Here is an 18,188-nt window from a genome sequence, read left to right on the forward strand (position 1 = left end):
GGCATGAGAACTATGTGACGCATGCACAAGCTTCAGTAGCTGATTCAATCAATGGAAGAAAGGGTATCAGTGATTGAAGATCAAATTAATAAAATAAAGCGAGAAGAGAAGTTTAGAGAAAAAGAGTAAAAAGAAACAAACAAAGCCTCCAAGAAATATGGGACTATGTGAAAAGACTAAATCTACGTTTGATTGGTGTACCTGAAAGTGACGGGGAGAATGGAACCAAGCTAGAAAACACTCTTCAGTGTATTATCCAGGATAACTTCCCCAACCTAGCAAGGCAGGCCAGCATTCAAATTCAGGAAATACAGAGAACACCACAAAGATACTCCTCAAGAAGAACAACCCCAAGACACATAATTGTCAGATTCACTAAGGTTGAAACGAAGGAAAAAATACTAAGAGCAACCAGAGAGAAAGGTCAGGTTACCCACAATGGGAAGCCCATCAGACTAACAGCAGATCTCTTAGTAGAAACCCTGCAAGCCAGAGGAGAGTGGGGGCCAATATTCAACATTCTTAAAGAAAAGAATTTTCAACTCAGAATTTCATATCCAGCCAAACTAAGCTTCATAAGTGAAGGAGAAATAAAATCCTTTACAGACAAGCAAATGCTGAGAGATTTTGTCACCACCAGGCCTGCCTTACAAGAGCTCCTGAAGAAAGCACTAAACATGGAAAGGAAGAACTGGTACCAGCCACTGCAAAAACATGCCAAATTGTAAAGACCATTGATGCTAAGAAGAAACTGCATCAACTAAAGGGCAAAATAACCAGCTAACATCATAATGACAGGATCAAATTCACACATAACAATATTAACCTTAAATGTAAAGGGGCTAAATGCCCCAGTTAAAAGACACAGACTGGCAAATTGGATACAGTCAAGACTCATCAGTGTGCTGTATTCAGGAGATCCATCTCATGTGCAGAGACACACATAGGCTCAAAATAAAGGGATGGAGGAAGATCTTCCAAGCAAATGGAAAGCAATAAATAAATAAATAAATAAATAAATAAATAAATAAAAGCAGGGGTTGCAATCCTAGTCTCTGATAAAACAGACTTTAAACCAACAAAGATCAAAAGAGACAAAGAAGGTCACTACATAATGGTAAAGGGATCAATTCAACAAGAAGAGCTAACTATCTTAAATACATATGCACCCAATACAGGAGCACCTAGATTCATAAAGCAAGTCCTGAGAGACCTACAAAGAGACTTAGACTCCCACACAATAATAATGGGAAACTTTAACACCCCACTGTCAATATTAGACAGATCAACGAGACAGAAAGTTAACAAGGATATCCAGGAATTGAAGGCTCTGCACCAAGCAGACCTAATAGACATCTACAGAACTCTTCACCCCAAATCAACAGAATATACATTCTTCTCAGCATCACATCACACTTATTCCAAAATCGACCACATCGTTGGAAGTAAAGCACTCCTCAGCAAATGTAAAAGAACAGAAATCACAACAAACTGTCTCTCAGACCACAGTACAATCAAATTAGAACTCAGGATTAAAAAACTCACTCAAAACCACACAACTACATGGAAACTGAACGACCTGCTCCTTAATGACTACCAGGTAAATAATGAAATGAAGGTAAAAATAAAGATGTCCTTTGAAACCAATGAGAACAAAGACACAATGTACCAGAATCTCTGGGACACATTTAAAGCAGTGTGTAGAGGGAAATTTATAGCACTAAATGCCCACAAGAGAAAGCAGGAAAGATCTAAAACCGACATCCTAACATCACAATTAAAAGAACTAGAGAAACAAGAATAAACAAATTCAAAAGCTAGCTGAAGGCAAGAAATAACTAAGATCAGAGCAGAACAGAAGGAGATAGAGACACCAAAAAACCCTTCAAAAAATCAATGAATCCAGAAGCTGGCTTTTTGAAAAAGATCAGCAAAATTGATAGACTGCTAGCAAGACTAATAAAGAAGAAAAGAGAGAAGAATCAAATAGACACAATTAAAAAAATGATAAAGGGGATATCATCACTGATCCCACAGAAATACAAACTACCATCAGAGAATACTATAAACACCTCTACGCAAATAAACTAGAAAATCTAGAAGAAATGGATAAATTCCTGGACACACACACCCTCCAAAGACTAAACCAGGAAGAAATGGAATCTCTGAATAGACCTATAATAGGCTCTGAAATGAAGGCAATAATTAATAGCCTACCAACCAAAAAAAGTCCAGGACCAGACGGATTCACAGCCAAATTCTACCAGAGGTACAAAGAGAAGCTGGTACCATTCCTTCTGAAACTATTCCAATCAATAGAAAAACAGGGAATCCTCCCTAACTCATTTTACGAGGCCAGCATCATCCTGACACCAAAGCCTGGCAGAGACATGACAAAAAAAGAGAATTTTAGACCAATATCCCTGATGAACATCGATGCAAAAATACTCAATAAAACACTGGCAAACCGAATCCAGCAGTACATCAAAAAGCTTATCCACCACAATCAAGTTGATTTCATCCCTGGGATGCAAGGCTGGTTCAGCATACTCAAATCAATAAACGTAATCCATCACATAAACAGAACCAAAGACAAAAACCACAAGATTATCTCAATAGCTGCAGAAAAGGCCTTTGACAAAATTCAACAGCCCTTCATGCTAAAAACTCTCAATAAAATAGGTATTGATGGAACATATTTCAAAATAATAAGACCTATTTATGACAAACCCACAGCCAGTATCATACTTAAGGTCAAAAACTGGAAGCATTTCCTTTGAAAACTGGCACAAGACAGGGATGCCTTCTCTCACCACTCCTGTTCAACATAGTGTTGGAATTTCTGGCCAGGGCAATCAGGCAAGAGAAAGAAATAAAGGGTATTCAATTAGGAAAAGAGGAAGTCAAATTGTCCCTGTTTGCAGATGACATGATTGTACATTTAGAAAACCCCATCATCTCAGACCAAAATCTCCTTAAGCTGAGAAGCAACTTCAGCAAAGTCTCACCGGGCGCGGTGGCTCAAGCCTGTAATCCCAGCACTTTGGGAGGCCGAGACGGGTGGATCACAAGGTCAGGAGATCGAGACCATCCTGGCTAACACGGTGAAACCCCGTCTCTACTAAAAAATACAAAAAACTAGCCAGGCGAGGTGGCGGTGCCTGTAGTCCCAGCTACTCGGGAGGCTGAGGCAGGAGAATGGCGGGAACCCGGGAGGCAGAGCTTGCAGTGAGCTGAGATCCAGCCACTGCACTCCAGCCTGGGGGACAGAGCGAGGCTCCGTCTCAAAAAAAAAAAAAAAAATCAATGTGCAAAAATCACAAGCATTATACACCAATAACAGACAGAGAGCCAAATCATGAGTACACTCCCATTCACAATTGCTACATAGAGAATAAAATACCTAGGAATCCAGCTTACAAGGGATGTGAAGGACCTTTTCAAGGAGAACTACAAACCACTGCTCAATGAAATAAAAGAGGACACAAACAAATGGAAGAACATTCCATGCTCATAGATAGGAAGAATCAATATCATGAAAATGGCCATACTGCTCAATGTAATTTATAGATTCAATGACATCCCCATCAAGCTACCAATGACTTTCTTCACAGAACTGGAAAAAACTACTTTAAAGTTTACATGGAACCAAAAAAGAGCCTGCATTGCCAAGACAATCCTAAGCAAAAAGAATAAACTTGGAGGCATCACGCTACCTGACTTCAAACTATACTACAAGGCTACCGTAAACAAAACAGCATGGTTTTGGTTGTACCATGGTACTTGTACCAAAACAGAGATATAGACCAATGGAACAGAACAGAGGCCTCAGAAATAACACCATACATCTACAACCATCTGATCTTCAATAAACCTGACAAAAACAAGTAATGGGGAAAGGATCTCCTATTCAGTAAATGATGCTGGGAAAACTGGCTAGTCATATATAGAAAGCTGAAACTGGATCCCTTCCTTACACCTTATACAAAAATTAATTCAAGATGGATTAAAGACTTAAGTGTTAGACCTAAAACCATAAAAACCCTAGAAGAAAACCTAGGCAATATCATTCAGGACATAGGCATGGGCAAGGACTTCATGACTAAAACACCAAAAGTAACGGCAACCAAAGTCAAAATAGACAAATGGGATATAATTAAACTAAAGAGCTTCTGCACAGCAAAAGAAACTACCATCAGGGTGAACAGGCAACCCACAGAATAGGAGAAAATTTTTGCAACCTACCCATCTGGCAAAGAGCCAATATCCAGAATCTACAAAGAACTTAAACAAATTTACAAGAAAAAAATCAAACAACCCCATCAAAAAGTGGGCAAAGGATATGAACAGATACTTTTCAAAAGAAGAGATTTATGCAGCCGACAGACACATGAAAAAATGCTCATCATCACTGGTCGTCAGAGAAATGCAAATCAAAACCACAATGAGATACCATCTCACACCAGTTAGAATGGCGATCATTAAAAAGTTGGGAAACAACAGATGCTAGAGAGGATGTGGAGAAATAGGAATGCTTTTATACTGTTGGTGGGAGTGTAAATTAGTTCAACCATTGTGGAAGACAGTGTGGCGATTCCTCAGGGATCTAGAACTAGAAATACCATTTGACCCAGCAATACCATTATTGGGTATATACCATAAACCATAAACATCTCATGTTCATGGATAGGAAGAGTCAGTATCTTTAAAATGGCCATACTGCTCAGAGCAATTTACAGATTCAATGCTGTTCCTATCAAACTACTAATGACATTCTTCACAGAATCAGAAAATCTATTTTAAAATTTATATGCAACAAAGAAAGAGCCTGAATAGCAAAGGCAATCCTAAATAAAGAGAGCACAGCTGGAGGTATCATGTTACCTGACTTCAAACTATACTACAGGTCTACAGTAATCAAAACAGCATGATACAGGTACAAAAACAGACACACAGACCAATGGAGTAGAATGCCTCACACCTAAACCATCCGATCTTCAACAAAGCTGACAAAAACAAGCAATGAGGAAAGGACTACCCATTTAACAAATGGTGCTGGGATAACTGGGTAGCCATATGCAGAAGATTGAAACTGGACCCCTACCTTATACCACATACAAAAATCAACTCAAGATGGATTAAAGACTTAAATGTAAAGCTTAAAGCTATAAAAACCCTGGAAGATAAAATAAGAAATACCATTCTGGACATAGGACTTGGCAAAGATTTCATGATGAAGATGCCAAAAGCAATTGCAACAAAAACAAAAATTGACAAATGGACCTAATTAAACTAAAGAGCTTCTTCACAGCAAAAGAAACTATCAACAGAGTAAACAGACAACCTACAGAATGGGAGAAAATAATTGCAAACTATGCATCTGAAAAGGTCTAATATCCAGAATCTATAAAGAATTTAAATTAACAAGCAAAAACCAAACAACCCTATTCAAAAGTGGGCAAAGGACACAAACAGACACTTTTCAAAAGCAGACATATATGTGGCCAACCAGTATATGAAAAGGTGCTCAACATCACTAATCATTGGAGAATGTAAATCAAAACCACAATGAGATACCATCTCATAACAGTCAGAATGAATATTATTAAAAAGTCAAAAAACAACAGATGCTGGCAAGATTGCAGAGAAAAGGGTATGCTTATTCACTGCTGGTGGAAGTGTATTCCAGTGTGGCAATTTCTCCAAGAACTTAAAACAGAACTACCATTTGACCCCACAGTCCCATTATTGGGTATACACCCAGAGGAATGTAAATCATTCTACCATACAGACACATGCATGCATATATATTCATTGCAGCACTATTCACAATAGCTAAGACATGGAATCAACCTAAATGCCCATTGACAATAGTCTGGGTAAATAAAATGTGGTACATATAAACCATGGGATACTATGCAACCATAAAAAGAATGAGATCATGTCCTTTGCAACAACATGGATGGAGACAACATGGATGGAGCTGGAGGCCATTATCCTAAGCAAACTAACAAAGGAAAAGAAAACAAATACTGCATGTTCTCACTTTTAAGTGGGAGCTAAACAAAGAACACATGGATACTAGGAGGGGAACAACAGATACTGGGGCCTATTTGAGGGTAAAGGTGGGGAGCAGGGAGAGGATCAGAAAAAAAAAAAAAAAAAACTATCGGGTACTATGCTTATTACCCTGCTGACAAAATTATCTGTAAATCAAACCCTCATGACACATAATTTACCTAAATAACAAACTTGCACATGTACCCCTGAACCTAAAATAAAATTTTTTAAAAGTATGAATATTTTTGTAATTCTCTTTCTGCACCTCTATGGAGACTGGGCCACTGAAGACCCTAGCTTACACTAGGGATAAACACAAAATGAGCATAGCAAACTTTCTCTATGCCCACGAATGAATCAGTTGCTGGCTTACCTCACCCACAGATAAACTCTCTTGCTCTTCCTGTGCCTCCTTCTCCTCCTTCTCTTCCTCCAGTTTATCTTCCTCCTCCTCCTCTTCCTCCAGTTTATCCTCCTCCTCCTCCTCTTCCTCCTTCTCATCTTCTTCCTGTGACTCCTCCTTCTCTTCTCCTTGACCCTTCACATTCTCCTCATTCAGGGATGGGTTTAAGGAGCTCTCTCTTTCAACCTGCATTTCTTCTAATCCCTGAATAGAGCCTTCTTTGGACTCATCCATCTCAGCATGCAGTGGAGATTTTTTCTGCTGCCCCAGCACCTCTTCAGTTATAAAGGACTCCATTTCTTGATCATTTTCTTCTTCCATCTCTTCTACTGATGTGGCAGCACTTGTCCCACTACTTACGCTTTCCTCACTTCTGCTCATGTCCTCTTTAGACCCTTGCTTCTTCCTCAGTTTCCTCATTCTCTTCTGGAAGGATTTTTCATGTGCTTCTGTTGATGATAAACACCAAAGCACAAGGAGAGACAATTTACTGATGCTGCCTGCATTGGGCCTCCCAACCCACAAACGCATAAAAGTGAAGTCTGGGAGAATAAGACTTGAACTGAAAAAGTGTTACCTGGTTGCCTGAATTTGAAAATGACTTCTCCAGCCAAGTTCTATAGGAAAAAACCACAAGTCACTGAAGGACCTGCACTGCCTTTCCTCAGAGTGCCACTGTTTTTTTTTTTTTTTTTTTTTTTTTTTTTTTTGAGAGGAGTCTTGCACCGGAGTGCAGTGGCCCGATCTTGGCTCACTGCAAGCTCCGCCTCCCAGGTTCACACCATTCTCCCGCCTCAGCCTCCCCAGTAGCTGGGACTATAGGCATCCGCCACCATGCCTGGCTAATTTTTTGTATTTTTAGTAGAGATGGGGTTTCACCGTGTTAACCAGGATAGTCTTGATCTCCTGACTTCATGATCCGCCCACCTTGGCCTCCCAAAGTGCTGGGATTACAGGCATGAGCCATGGCGCCCGGCCCAGAGTGCCACTTTTAAGTGCATCTCTTTTAAGTAGAAGTACTCATCCCTCCCCTTTGATATCTGATGCAGGCCTTGACCAACTTAGTTCCCGGGGATAACTGGGTTGTTCTCAATCCAGGGAACCAGTTTTTCTTAATTCCAAGAAGGCTAGCAAACCCTTATAGCACACAATGGGTAGACATGGAATAAAAGCTCATTATGATATATTTTTTGGCAGTGATCTGGAGCAAAAGGCAAGAAAAATATAAACTGAGGGATGCAAACGAAGGGCAGAAATCTGCTGCATTCTGTGCTAAATGGAACAGATACAATGGGCATGATTTACATGATCTTGAGAGCCCCCTTGTAAGCCCTGCAAATTTCCTGTTTCACAGGCTCTGGGTGAAGTTTTGGATATTCTGTGTTATGGATAACAGTGTAGGCTGTGGAGTTTGCAGGTCTGGATTTGATTCCTGGCTTCTGACAAGCTAAGTGATCTTGGGCAGGTCCTCTAAACCCTATGGGGCTTATTGTTATCCTCCATGAAATGGAGATCATAATAGTGCCTCTACCTTTAACCCAGGTGACCCAAATGATATCAAAGGGCAGGCAATGAGCTCACCATCCTATAGCTTGAGCTTTCCCTTCAACCTAGGTGGCAGAGGGAGCATCTAGTAGCAATCTAAACAGGAATCTCTTCTGGGAGGAGAGATTCTCAGGGAAGCAGCCAGGTGTCCTGTATACATGGGAAACCTTTGGCCAGGTTCAGTGCCAACCACAAGCATTTCCATTCAGGCCAGGCAGGACTATGGCTGGTGTGCGGGAAAAGAGCCAAGCACTGGGGGATTCAAACCAGGGAATCCCAGGTATTCATGCATTTACCCAGAGAGCATTTATTGTGTCTGAATTATGTGCAAGATCCTTGTGCTAATGGCAATCAAAGTTGAATAAAAATTAAGGCATACTTGCCCTTTAAGAAATACATTATAGTTGGGTGCTCCAGACTCCTGTATTCGACAGCAACCAAGCAAAAAATAGTTCAGAGCCCTGAGAGGTGGCAGGGGCTGAGCAAGGTGAGATGAAGGGTCAGGTGGAATGAGTGGGAGCCTTTCTCTTGGTAGTGAACTGGAGGTATGGGTGGGTTTGGGATATATGGAGACAGAGGGGCCCCAGCAGAGGGAGCATCATGAGGAAGGGCAGCAGGTAGGGGGCACATGCCAGAAAAGGGATGAGTCTGCTGGACCAGGGAGAGTCAAGGTGGAAAGCAGAGAGAGTGGGGCCTTTGTGGTTATCTAGGGACTGTAAGTTGGATCTGGTGGGGGCTGCACAGTTGGGGAGGGATTTTACAGGAGAGTAGGTGGGTCAAAGCTATATTTTAGGAGAATTATGTGGCAGTGGTAGGTATGATAAATGGAATTCCAAGCACCATATAAATTAACCTTTTCATTATAAGTCCATTCAGGCTTGAGCTCTGATTTCTGAACCCCTCAGCCTCTTTTATACTGAGAAAGAGATGGTCTCTTTAGAGATTTTCAGCTTCTTTCTTCTTGCACTGATTTGAACTCTGCAGGGTTAGGGATGGCTTTCAAAGTCTAGGCAGATCATAACAAGAAGCCAGCCTCTCCCTTAGTTTCTTCATGAGTGAATGGGTGTATCATTGCCCTCTCCATACCTGCTCAAATATTTCACGCACAAAGAAGTATTGGCTGAGGTTGGAGCTGTAGCAGTTGAGTTCTTTCAGTATGATTGCTGGGTACTCCATCACTTCCTTTGTCAGGAGGGTGTGAAAATATTCATACCTGGGAGGGAGGTAGGTAAGACAGGAGACCCCAGCCAGGGACCACACCCATGACCCCAAGGAGATGGGCTGCAATCTGGCACATAGCTCTGTGTAGAGCTGCTGTGTGGCTGCTCTTTTCTAGCAGCAGTCCTTGGCTATGCTATTTTTCTGATCATACAAGAAATACACACTTTTTGTAGAAAGTTTGGAAAACACATACAAGAGACTTTTCTGCTTGTAACATGAGCTCCCTTTCCCTGTCCAGGTCCTAACCCTGTCTTTGGTCTTAACGCTGTCCTTGAACTTGATGATACCTACATTATTCCACCAAACTCCCAAATGCCCCAAGGTCCAGACTTCTGTTTCTCAGATAGGAGACCAAGGGCTCATGGGGTTACTTATTTGCCTAAAGTAATCAGAATTGCCTTCTGAATCTAAGTACTGCAATCAATTGGCAGTGTCATTCCATTTCTGTGAACAATCCTTATAGAATCAGTTGTACAAAGTCATAAGGATGGAAGAAAGTTCACAGAGAACAGCTTGCCATATTGAGAAATTGGAACCAATAGAAAACAGCTAATCAATTGAGGGATTGCTAAACCATTATGAAGTATCTACATTAATGAATGCTACATGACATTTAAAAATGGAAGTATATCTGTAGTTACAGAACAATTTGCATAGTATAATCCAACCTTTATTTTTAAAACACTATATATGTGTATATATTCATATATATAAATGTATATGTCCATAAAAAAGGAAAAGTGGGCAGGAATGAGGGGAAAAAAATCTCTATATGTTTGCAGTGGTTAACTTCTTTTTCCTCCTTTAACAAGAATGTACATGTTTAAATTTTTTTTTTTTTTTTTTTTGAGACAGCATCTCACTCTGTCACCCAGGCTGAAGGGCAATGGCATGATCTCCACTCACTGCAACCTCCGTCTCCTGGGTTCAAGTGATTCTCCTGCCTCAGCCTCCCAAGTAGCTAGGATTACAGGCCCCTGCCACCATGCCTGGCTAATTCTTGTATTTTTAGTAGAGGTGGGGTTTCACCATGTTGGCCCGGCTGGTCTTGAACTCCTGTCCTCAGGTGATCCACCCACATCTTTAAATTTTTAAAAGAAGGCCCCATGTTCTTGAACTGAAGCCACATTGCTTTGAAACCTCCCTCCACAAACTTTTAAAAATTTTCCCTGGAAGGTTCTTTATTGGCTGAGAGCAGAGCTGCAGAGGGCTACAATGCTTTCTAAGGTGAGAGGCACAATTTTCATCTTAAGCCTGCCAGTAGGCTCCTGGGCTCTTGGGCAGGCTGCCCTTGACCTTGAAGATGAATTTCTGACCATCCCCTCCTGCCTTTTGGAGTCTGGTTGGCCTACCTGGATTTCATGTTCTTCAGATAATCTTTGACCTTTTCCAGGTGAAACGCCAGTGTTTCTTTGTCACTCTGCTGCCTCAGTTGGTCCAAGAGCCTATCAAGGTGGGCCTCCTGGACCTGGAAGCCACCCCCAAAACAAGAGAAGCAGACGTGACCTCCAGTGCTCACAGAGTGTAAGTGACCTGCAGGGACCCTGCTGCTAGAACTGAGGCCCAGGTGCCTCGGCAGATCCAGGACTCCCTTTCTACAAATGGGGCACCTAATCTGCCACCGCCCTCCCTCTCTCCACTATAGGCCTCTAGACTTTTTTCTGCCCGCAATGTTCTTCCCTGCCTACATCATACCCCCCAGGGGAGCCAGCTCAGATGGGACCCCCGGAGACAGGGCCCTCACACCCACCCACCTGGTCAGGCCTGCACTACACCTGCTCCTCGCTCTCCTTCTCACCAGTCGTGCTTGAAATCAGAAGCTGAGTTTGTCCCCCCACCTCCTGGACTGTGTGAGAGCAGGCAGAGCAGGGGCCAGCTGACCTCCTGTGCAGGCAGGAGATTGCCCCAGTTATAGAGCGTTGAAATGACTCCCAACATGTGCACAGTTTGCTATGTGACTGACACGTTTGTCTGTAATACCTTGGGGTGTCTTCCCCTTTTTCTTTCAGAATATGATGTCTTATCAGACCCCATATATGAGAACTTGGAGCTATTCCCCCCTTCACCTTGGGAATGTGATGTCACCCTTATCAATCCCCCATATGTGAGTTACTGACGTTAACTACTGTACTTCAAAATACTCAAGAGTTTGACACTTCGAGAGCTTAGGCTGAGGCAGGTTTCACTCTGGCAGTGGCTTATTTGAACGAGAGAGAGCTCAGGCTGTGACAGGCACTGGGGCTATGAAGCCACGCCACCAGCACCGGCACTACCCTCTGGCTTCCAGGGATCTATGAGCCATCACAGATGTCCACTGTGTTAGCTTGCAAGCCAGTTTCTCCGGAGAAACGGCACATAGAAAGGCACACCTGAAGCTTTTATTAGACTTTACTTCCCATGGAAGCCTGCTTCCATCCTAATTGAACAACTAGACTTTAATAGCTTTGCAGCTTACAAAGTGCCTAATGTACCTGGTTTACTCCCTGCGGATGTATTCCTTTTGAGGTTGGTTCACGTTATTCTCCCCCTCTTTAAGCATTGTGAACCTATGAAAAAATTCTCTTTGAATGGCAATGAAGTGTGTGATTTCGTGATACCATCCTTTAATCATCTCCTTATTTGAACCATCTGACTGTCTCTCATGCAAACTCTTAGAGACATTTGGTTCCAGATTTCTGCTACTCCCATCTGATCCCATGACCAATGTAAGCCTTAATGTCCCCATCTGCCCAAATTTCATAGCTAAAGGTTCTCCATTTGGGTCAAGGAGCTGTTTGAGTTCATTGCTGTTTGTGGTGTGAAAAATGGAGCCCTGGGTGTGGGCCTCACCTGGCTCTCCAGGCTGTGCTTCTGCTGGTGCTGCTCCATCCTCTTCTCCAGCTCCAGCTCCTGCACCAACAGCTTGCTCTGGTGTGCCTCCCACAGTTGTACCGCCTCCTGGAAGTACCTGAAGAGGTTCGAACTCTGCCACTCTGTCTGATCTGCCAGGGTCTCGAAGGATTTCTGCAGTGGCAGAGCCCAGAGAAGGGACTTGAGGGCTGAAAGTCCCAGGGCCAGGAAGAGGGCCCACCTGTGGGGCCCCCTGTCTCTAATGACTGAACAGCATTGCCCAGACACCATTCCTCAAGGTCAACTTCTAGGCTACACTGGGGCTCTTGGTCCTCCCTCCCTGGGACAGTGTTTTGGGTCTGCCCAAGGCCCTGCCCTTAGTCTTGTTGACTCTCAAGTCCCATCTCTAGACATATCCTATGTTCCACAAAAGTCTCTGACAGGAAGAAGATGGAGTGTGGGCCATTCCTAAAAAACAGGCTGGGCACTCAGAAGGCCACAGCAACGCTGGCCTGGGCATCTTTCCTTCTCTGGAGTTCTCTTACTCATGGCATCTGGGCCAAACACCACACCTGCTGTGAAATCCTCACACACCACCCACCTTTTTAAAAAGGCATGTGTCTTACACCCTCATCTGGGCGAGGGCTGGGCAAGCTGCTGCCTGTAGACTAAATCTGGCCCTCTACCTGTTTTTGTTTGATCCTGTGAGCTACACACAGATATTTCAGTTTTAAAGTGGCTGGAAAATAATCAAAAGAAGATATTTAATGAGATGAAAATTACATACAATTCCAATTTCAGTGTCTGTCAATAAAGTTATTGGAACACAGTCATGTCATTTGTTTCTGCATTGCCTAGGGCTGCTTTTGTGTGGCACTGGTGGAGTTGACAAGGTGCGTCAGAGACCTGATGGCCCACAGAGCCTAAAATAGTCACCATCTGGCCGTTCACAGAAAACATGAGCCAACCCCGGTTCAAGATACCACGTGTCTTGGGCTGAGGGCTTATTGTGCCTCCACAGCCCTTCAGTACCCAGGGTCAGCAATGGCCGGGGAGTGCTCATGGCCTGGAGTTCTGCACAGCACCCATGTCAGTGGGTGGCTGGGAGGAGTCAGGTGGGTGAGCTTGCAGTGGCCAGCATAAGGGGGCTGCTCTGAGAGGGTCTGACAAGGGTGAGTGGACACACTAGGAACATGCAAGTTGGAGCTCTTGGGCTCTTCTTACAGCCAGCACCCCGCGGACCCCCAACCCCACCTCAGCTCCCCAGTGGAACAGTCCCCAGCACGCACGTCCAAGAGCTCCAGGTCCTCCTCCACCTTGCCCTGGAGTGCTCCCACCATCTGGAAGAAGAACTGGTTCACCAGGGTCTCTGCCTCCTCCTCAGTGAAGGCTTTCCAGTCCAGCAGCTGCTTCTGGAGTGTGTGGGACAAGGCAGAGCCTGGTTTAGGACTGAGGTCCCCACAGGCATCAACTCCATCCTACAGGCCTCAGTGTTGCTCAAGCCAGACCTGAGCTCCAGGTGAGGGCCCTGCACCCCATGAATTCTGTTCCCCTTAGGGTCTGGAGGGCTGGGTGCAAATTGGCTGGAGAGGCATGCAGGAGCTCTTGTGAGGCTCCCCAAGGGGGACCCTCAGCTCGAACACACTTCACAACAGTTAAGCTTTGGGGGTGGAGGTGTTGCTTACAATCTTACCAAGGAGGCAGGAAGGGACATTCTGACTCCATAGCTCCCCTATCCTAGAGAACAAGTCACAGTTGTGCTTGGGTTTGGGAGCGAGTTTACTGTCTCACTCTGTTATGCAGCGGGCAGGGTGGAGGGGAAAGTGGGGCCAGGCCTATCTACGAAGGGGGCGCATTGCAATAACCCCCAGAACACAACCTCCATTCATAAACAACGCCCAGTGCTGTGCATGACATAGAGTCAAGTGTGAAGTCTGAGGTGATCTGAGAGTGCACACTTCACCTTACATGGGCTTCCTGGAGGAGGTGATGGGCTAAAACCTGAGAGATGGCAGGGATAGCTAGGGAGGGGATGTGGGCAGAAGGAACAGCTTCAGAATGCCCAGAGGCCAGTGAGCACCAGGCACTGGGGCTAGGAAGCCACTCCATTTTCTTCTGTGAGGAAGAAAAGCCTGGATGGAGGCTAAAGGGTGTGTGGGAGTGAGGTGGGGACATAGCTGGGGAGGGGAAGGTAGTGGGGATGGGGCCAGGGAAGGCACTTCAGGTCCCGCCCAGGCATTCCTCTTCTCAGGCCTGCAGGAAGGGTGCCCACCTTACAATTCTGCACAAGCATCAGGCACTCCTGCCACGTCTTCTCATACAGCAGGCGGATCCGCATCATGTAGTCCACATGGTAGGTGTCTCCATGGGCAGAAAACAAAGCAAATCAGTCCACCAGGAAGAGAGGATTAGAAAGGGGAGTGTCCCCTCTGCAAAGGAGCAAAGTGCCTCCACAGCAACATTTATTTAGGTGAAGATCAGTGGTCCCGATTCAGATCAGGGGCTGGTGTCCCCTTACAAAGGCCCCGACACCCCAAGATAAGGATCTCAAATGAAGAGCTTGTCTATCTGTTCTGAATCCATTCTGGCCCTGACTCTTGACTCGGTTTCAGGGCTGGTGAAATTCCTTTTGGGAAGCTGCACCAAGTTGTAAACCAGTAATGAGAATGGAGATCAATGAGCATTTACTGATCCTATCTGTGTTCATCCCTGAAAAACTGAAGGCACTAGCAGAACGCGCGGAAGCTTGCTTTTTTATTTATTTTCTCTATTTCTCCTCTCTTCAGTTTCCCAGCTTATAATAAACTCAGTGTGACTCTGATGTCCAGGATAAGCAACTCTGGTTTAGTGCTGTTGGCAATTTCTAGAAACTGAAAGACCACACAGAGATTTGGTGGTGGTTTTTCTTTGTCCAGGGCTGGGGAGAAGGGCAGGGGGATGGCAGCTGGGTGTAGATTTAGGATATCTGGGAGGGTTGACAGATGCTAGAACTGACGAGAAGAAACTCTAAATCTGCTTCTTCCTGTCCCCAGGCTAGTTCCTAGGCCAAGGTGTCCACACCCTTCCGTGAGGCCGCTTTGATGGGCTCTCCCACATCCCCCTGCTTCCACTCCTGCATCCCTCTGGGCCATTTGCACCCCCTGACATCATCACCCCCAGCTCAGAACCTTCCACTGAGTTCCCATTGCCCTCAGGATAAAGCCCAGACTTCCACGTGCAGCCCACGTGGCCAGCAGAGTCCGGCTGCTTTGCATCTTCCAACCTCCCCTCCCTGTTTCCAAAGGCCCCAGTCCTGTCTTGCCTCCAGGGCACCCTACACTGTATCCCTGCCTGGAATGCTGCCTCCCTCTTGGGTGACTTTTACCTCCCTTGCAGTTCTCAACCACATGATCATTTCCTTGTCAATGTCTTCCATGACCCTGAACCAGCTGTGTCCCTGACTATGGCTCCCACGGCTGGGAACCTGTCCATTCCCTGCTTGCTCTGACCTCTGCTCTGGACTGGAAGTGCCCGAGGGCAGAGCCAGCTACTGAATGCCAGGGCTCAGCACAATGCCTGTCTGTAGGAGGCACTGAATGAATGGTAGCCATTGCTATTATATAGAGTCTTGTGGCTCACACAGAAACACCCTTAGTATTATAAACCTGAGAGCCCTAGAAGCAATGGCGTGTACTACTAGCTGAAGTACCCAAGCTAAGTCCAGCTGTGACACTTCATTGGCTGTGTGACCTTGGGCAGGATACTTCACCTCTCTGTGCCACTAAACCCTTCTCTTACTACAAGAGGACAATGATACAACTGACCTCACTAGGTTGCTATGATCCTCTAAGGAGATGAAAAACTTATTACATATCTTCTAGAGCAAGTCGTGTCAAACCTTTTCTATAGAGGGCTAGAGAGTAAACTGTTTTAGCTTTGCAGTCATACAGTCTCTGTTGTAACTACAGATGTTCCTTTATTTACAATGGGGTTACGTCCTAATAAACCCACCATAAGTTGAAAATATTTTCAGTTGAAAATGCATTTAATATACCTAACCTACTGAACATCATGGCTTAGCCTAGTCTATCTTAAATGTGCTCAGAAAACATACATGAGCCTACAGTTTGGCAAAATCATCTGGCAACAGAGTACACTAGTTTACCCTCATGATCACAGGGCTGACTGGGAGCTGCAGCTTGTCACCGTTGCCCAGCATTGCCAGGGAGTATCCCACCATGTATCCAGGCACCACAGCCCCCAGGAAAAGAGCAAAATTCAAAATCTGAAGTACAGTTTCTGCTGAATGTGTACCACTTTCACACTACTGTAAAGTCGAAAAGTCCTAAGTTGAACCATCCTAAATCAGCGGCCATCTGCATTCACTTCTGCCATTTAGAGTGAAAGCAACCAGACAATACGTCAACAAATGAGGCAGTTGGGGGGTCTAACAACACTTAGTTCCAAAACCAGCAGTCAGCACACAGTTTACAGCCTGACTGCCCTTATTATAGAGCATTTTGAAACATCACCATTTGTGATTGAGGACTCTGTATAAGCCAGGCACTGGACTACCACTGGCCATCCACCCCACAAGCAGGGACCATTATTACTCTTCTTGCCATCCCTATTTTACAGAGGAGGACATTGAGGCCACCGGAGGCCCTGATTTTCCCAAGGTCACACAGCCCGGGAGGAGCAGAGCTGGGCATCAAGACCATGTGCTCCACCTCACACTCTTGGGGCATGCTCCTGGGCCTTCCTCAAGGAGGGCATCAGAGCCATCTCTCTGTCTCCATGCTTGGGTCAGGGGTCAGGGGTCAGGGGTCAGAGGGTGTGGCTAGTGTAGCTGCAGGCTAGGCAGTGAGGAAGGGAGGTCTTGGGAAAGGAGGAGGGGCCTTTTAAGCTCTCAGAGCTCACTCTTCCTGCCACACCCCCATCCCTCCTCCCAACGATGGTCGTACCACTCACTTGAATGAGCTTCAGCAAAGCAACTGCTTGAACAGAGTTCTGGAAAAATGCAGGTGGAGTCCCACAGACGTCACTCACCTAGCTCCTTGTTCATGGAGTTGAGGGAAGAATGCCACTCAGTCAGCTGAGTTTTGCTGTAATTGGGGGGCAGGAGGTCACTGGGAAGGAAGATACGGCACGTAAGTCACACAGGAACAAAAGTTTACTAACCAAAATGGGTAGTATCTTCAAGAAACATAGCTCCAGAAAATCGTCGATTTAAATACTGAAGAACAAAGGGAACTGCTGGGGATTTCCTGGTGTTCAAACATGACCCGGTTGAAAGGTCTTTTAATTAACAAATTCTAAGTAACAAACTTGTTACTTAGAAAAGAAAAGAACATAATTTTTCCAGTGGAAAAAACAAACTGTTCCCATCCCTTGACCAAGGAAGCCTCCTTCTGGGACTTAATCTGAGATGGCATTATAGAATGCATGTAAAGTTTATGTATTAAGATGTTCACTTAACAATGCTGTTCATAAACACACATGATGATTAAAAAACCTTCACATCAACAGTAGAAAACTGTCTAAATAAAGTACAGCAAATCCTCTTCTGAAGTCATTAAATATAGTGTCATAAAAAAGAATGAGATCATGGCCTTTGCGGCAGCATGGATGGAGCTGGAGGCTGTCCTCCTACATGAACTGACACAGGAACAGGAAACCAAATACCGCAGGTTCTCACAAGTGGGAGCTAAACTTTGAATACATATGGGCATAAAGAAGAAAACAGACACCAGGGCCTACTTGAGGGTGGAGGGTGGAAGGAGGGAGAGGATGGAGAAGCTACCTATAGTTTATTATGCTTATTACCTGGGTGACAGAATAATCTGTACACCAAAACCCCACAACACGCGATTTGCCTAGGTAACAAACCTGCACATGTATCCCTGAATCTAAAATAAAAGTTGAGAAAAAGATACCAAATTCTTTTTTAAATTTTTGTTTTTAAGTTCCAGGGTACATGTGCAGGATGTGCAGGTTTGTTACATAGGTAAACGTGTGCCACGGTGATTTCCTGCACCTATTAACCCATCACCTAAGTATTAAGCCCAGCATGCATTAGCTATTTTTCCTAATGCGCTCCTTCCCCCTACCTCACCCCCAACAGGCCACAGTGTGTGTTGTTCCCTTCCCT

The 18,188-nt window shown here is 44.6% G+C and overlaps 1 protein-coding gene across 1 annotated transcript in view; it reads right to left on the bottom strand.

Moving 5' to 3' along the window:
* CCDC180 (coiled-coil domain containing 180) overlaps nucleotides 1–18,188 on the bottom strand; it is a 68,282-nt gene that overhangs the window by 35,690 nt on the left and 14,404 nt on the right. Inside the window, 8 exon segments of the mRNA XM_065530309.2 lie at nucleotides 6,434–6,912; nucleotides 7,041–7,080; nucleotides 9,095–9,221; nucleotides 10,582–10,697; nucleotides 12,059–12,232; nucleotides 13,348–13,470; nucleotides 14,331–14,419; nucleotides 17,087–17,166. Coding sequence (XP_065386381.1) covers nucleotides 6,434–6,912; nucleotides 7,041–7,080; nucleotides 9,095–9,221; nucleotides 10,582–10,697; nucleotides 12,059–12,232; nucleotides 13,348–13,470; nucleotides 14,331–14,419; nucleotides 17,087–17,166 — 1,228 coding nt within the window.

The sequence above is a fragment of the Macaca fascicularis genome, chromosome 15, assembly GCF_037993035.2.
Source record: "Macaca fascicularis isolate 582-1 chromosome 15, T2T-MFA8v1.1".
Lineage (NCBI taxonomy): Eukaryota > Metazoa > Chordata > Mammalia > Primates > Cercopithecidae > Macaca > Macaca fascicularis.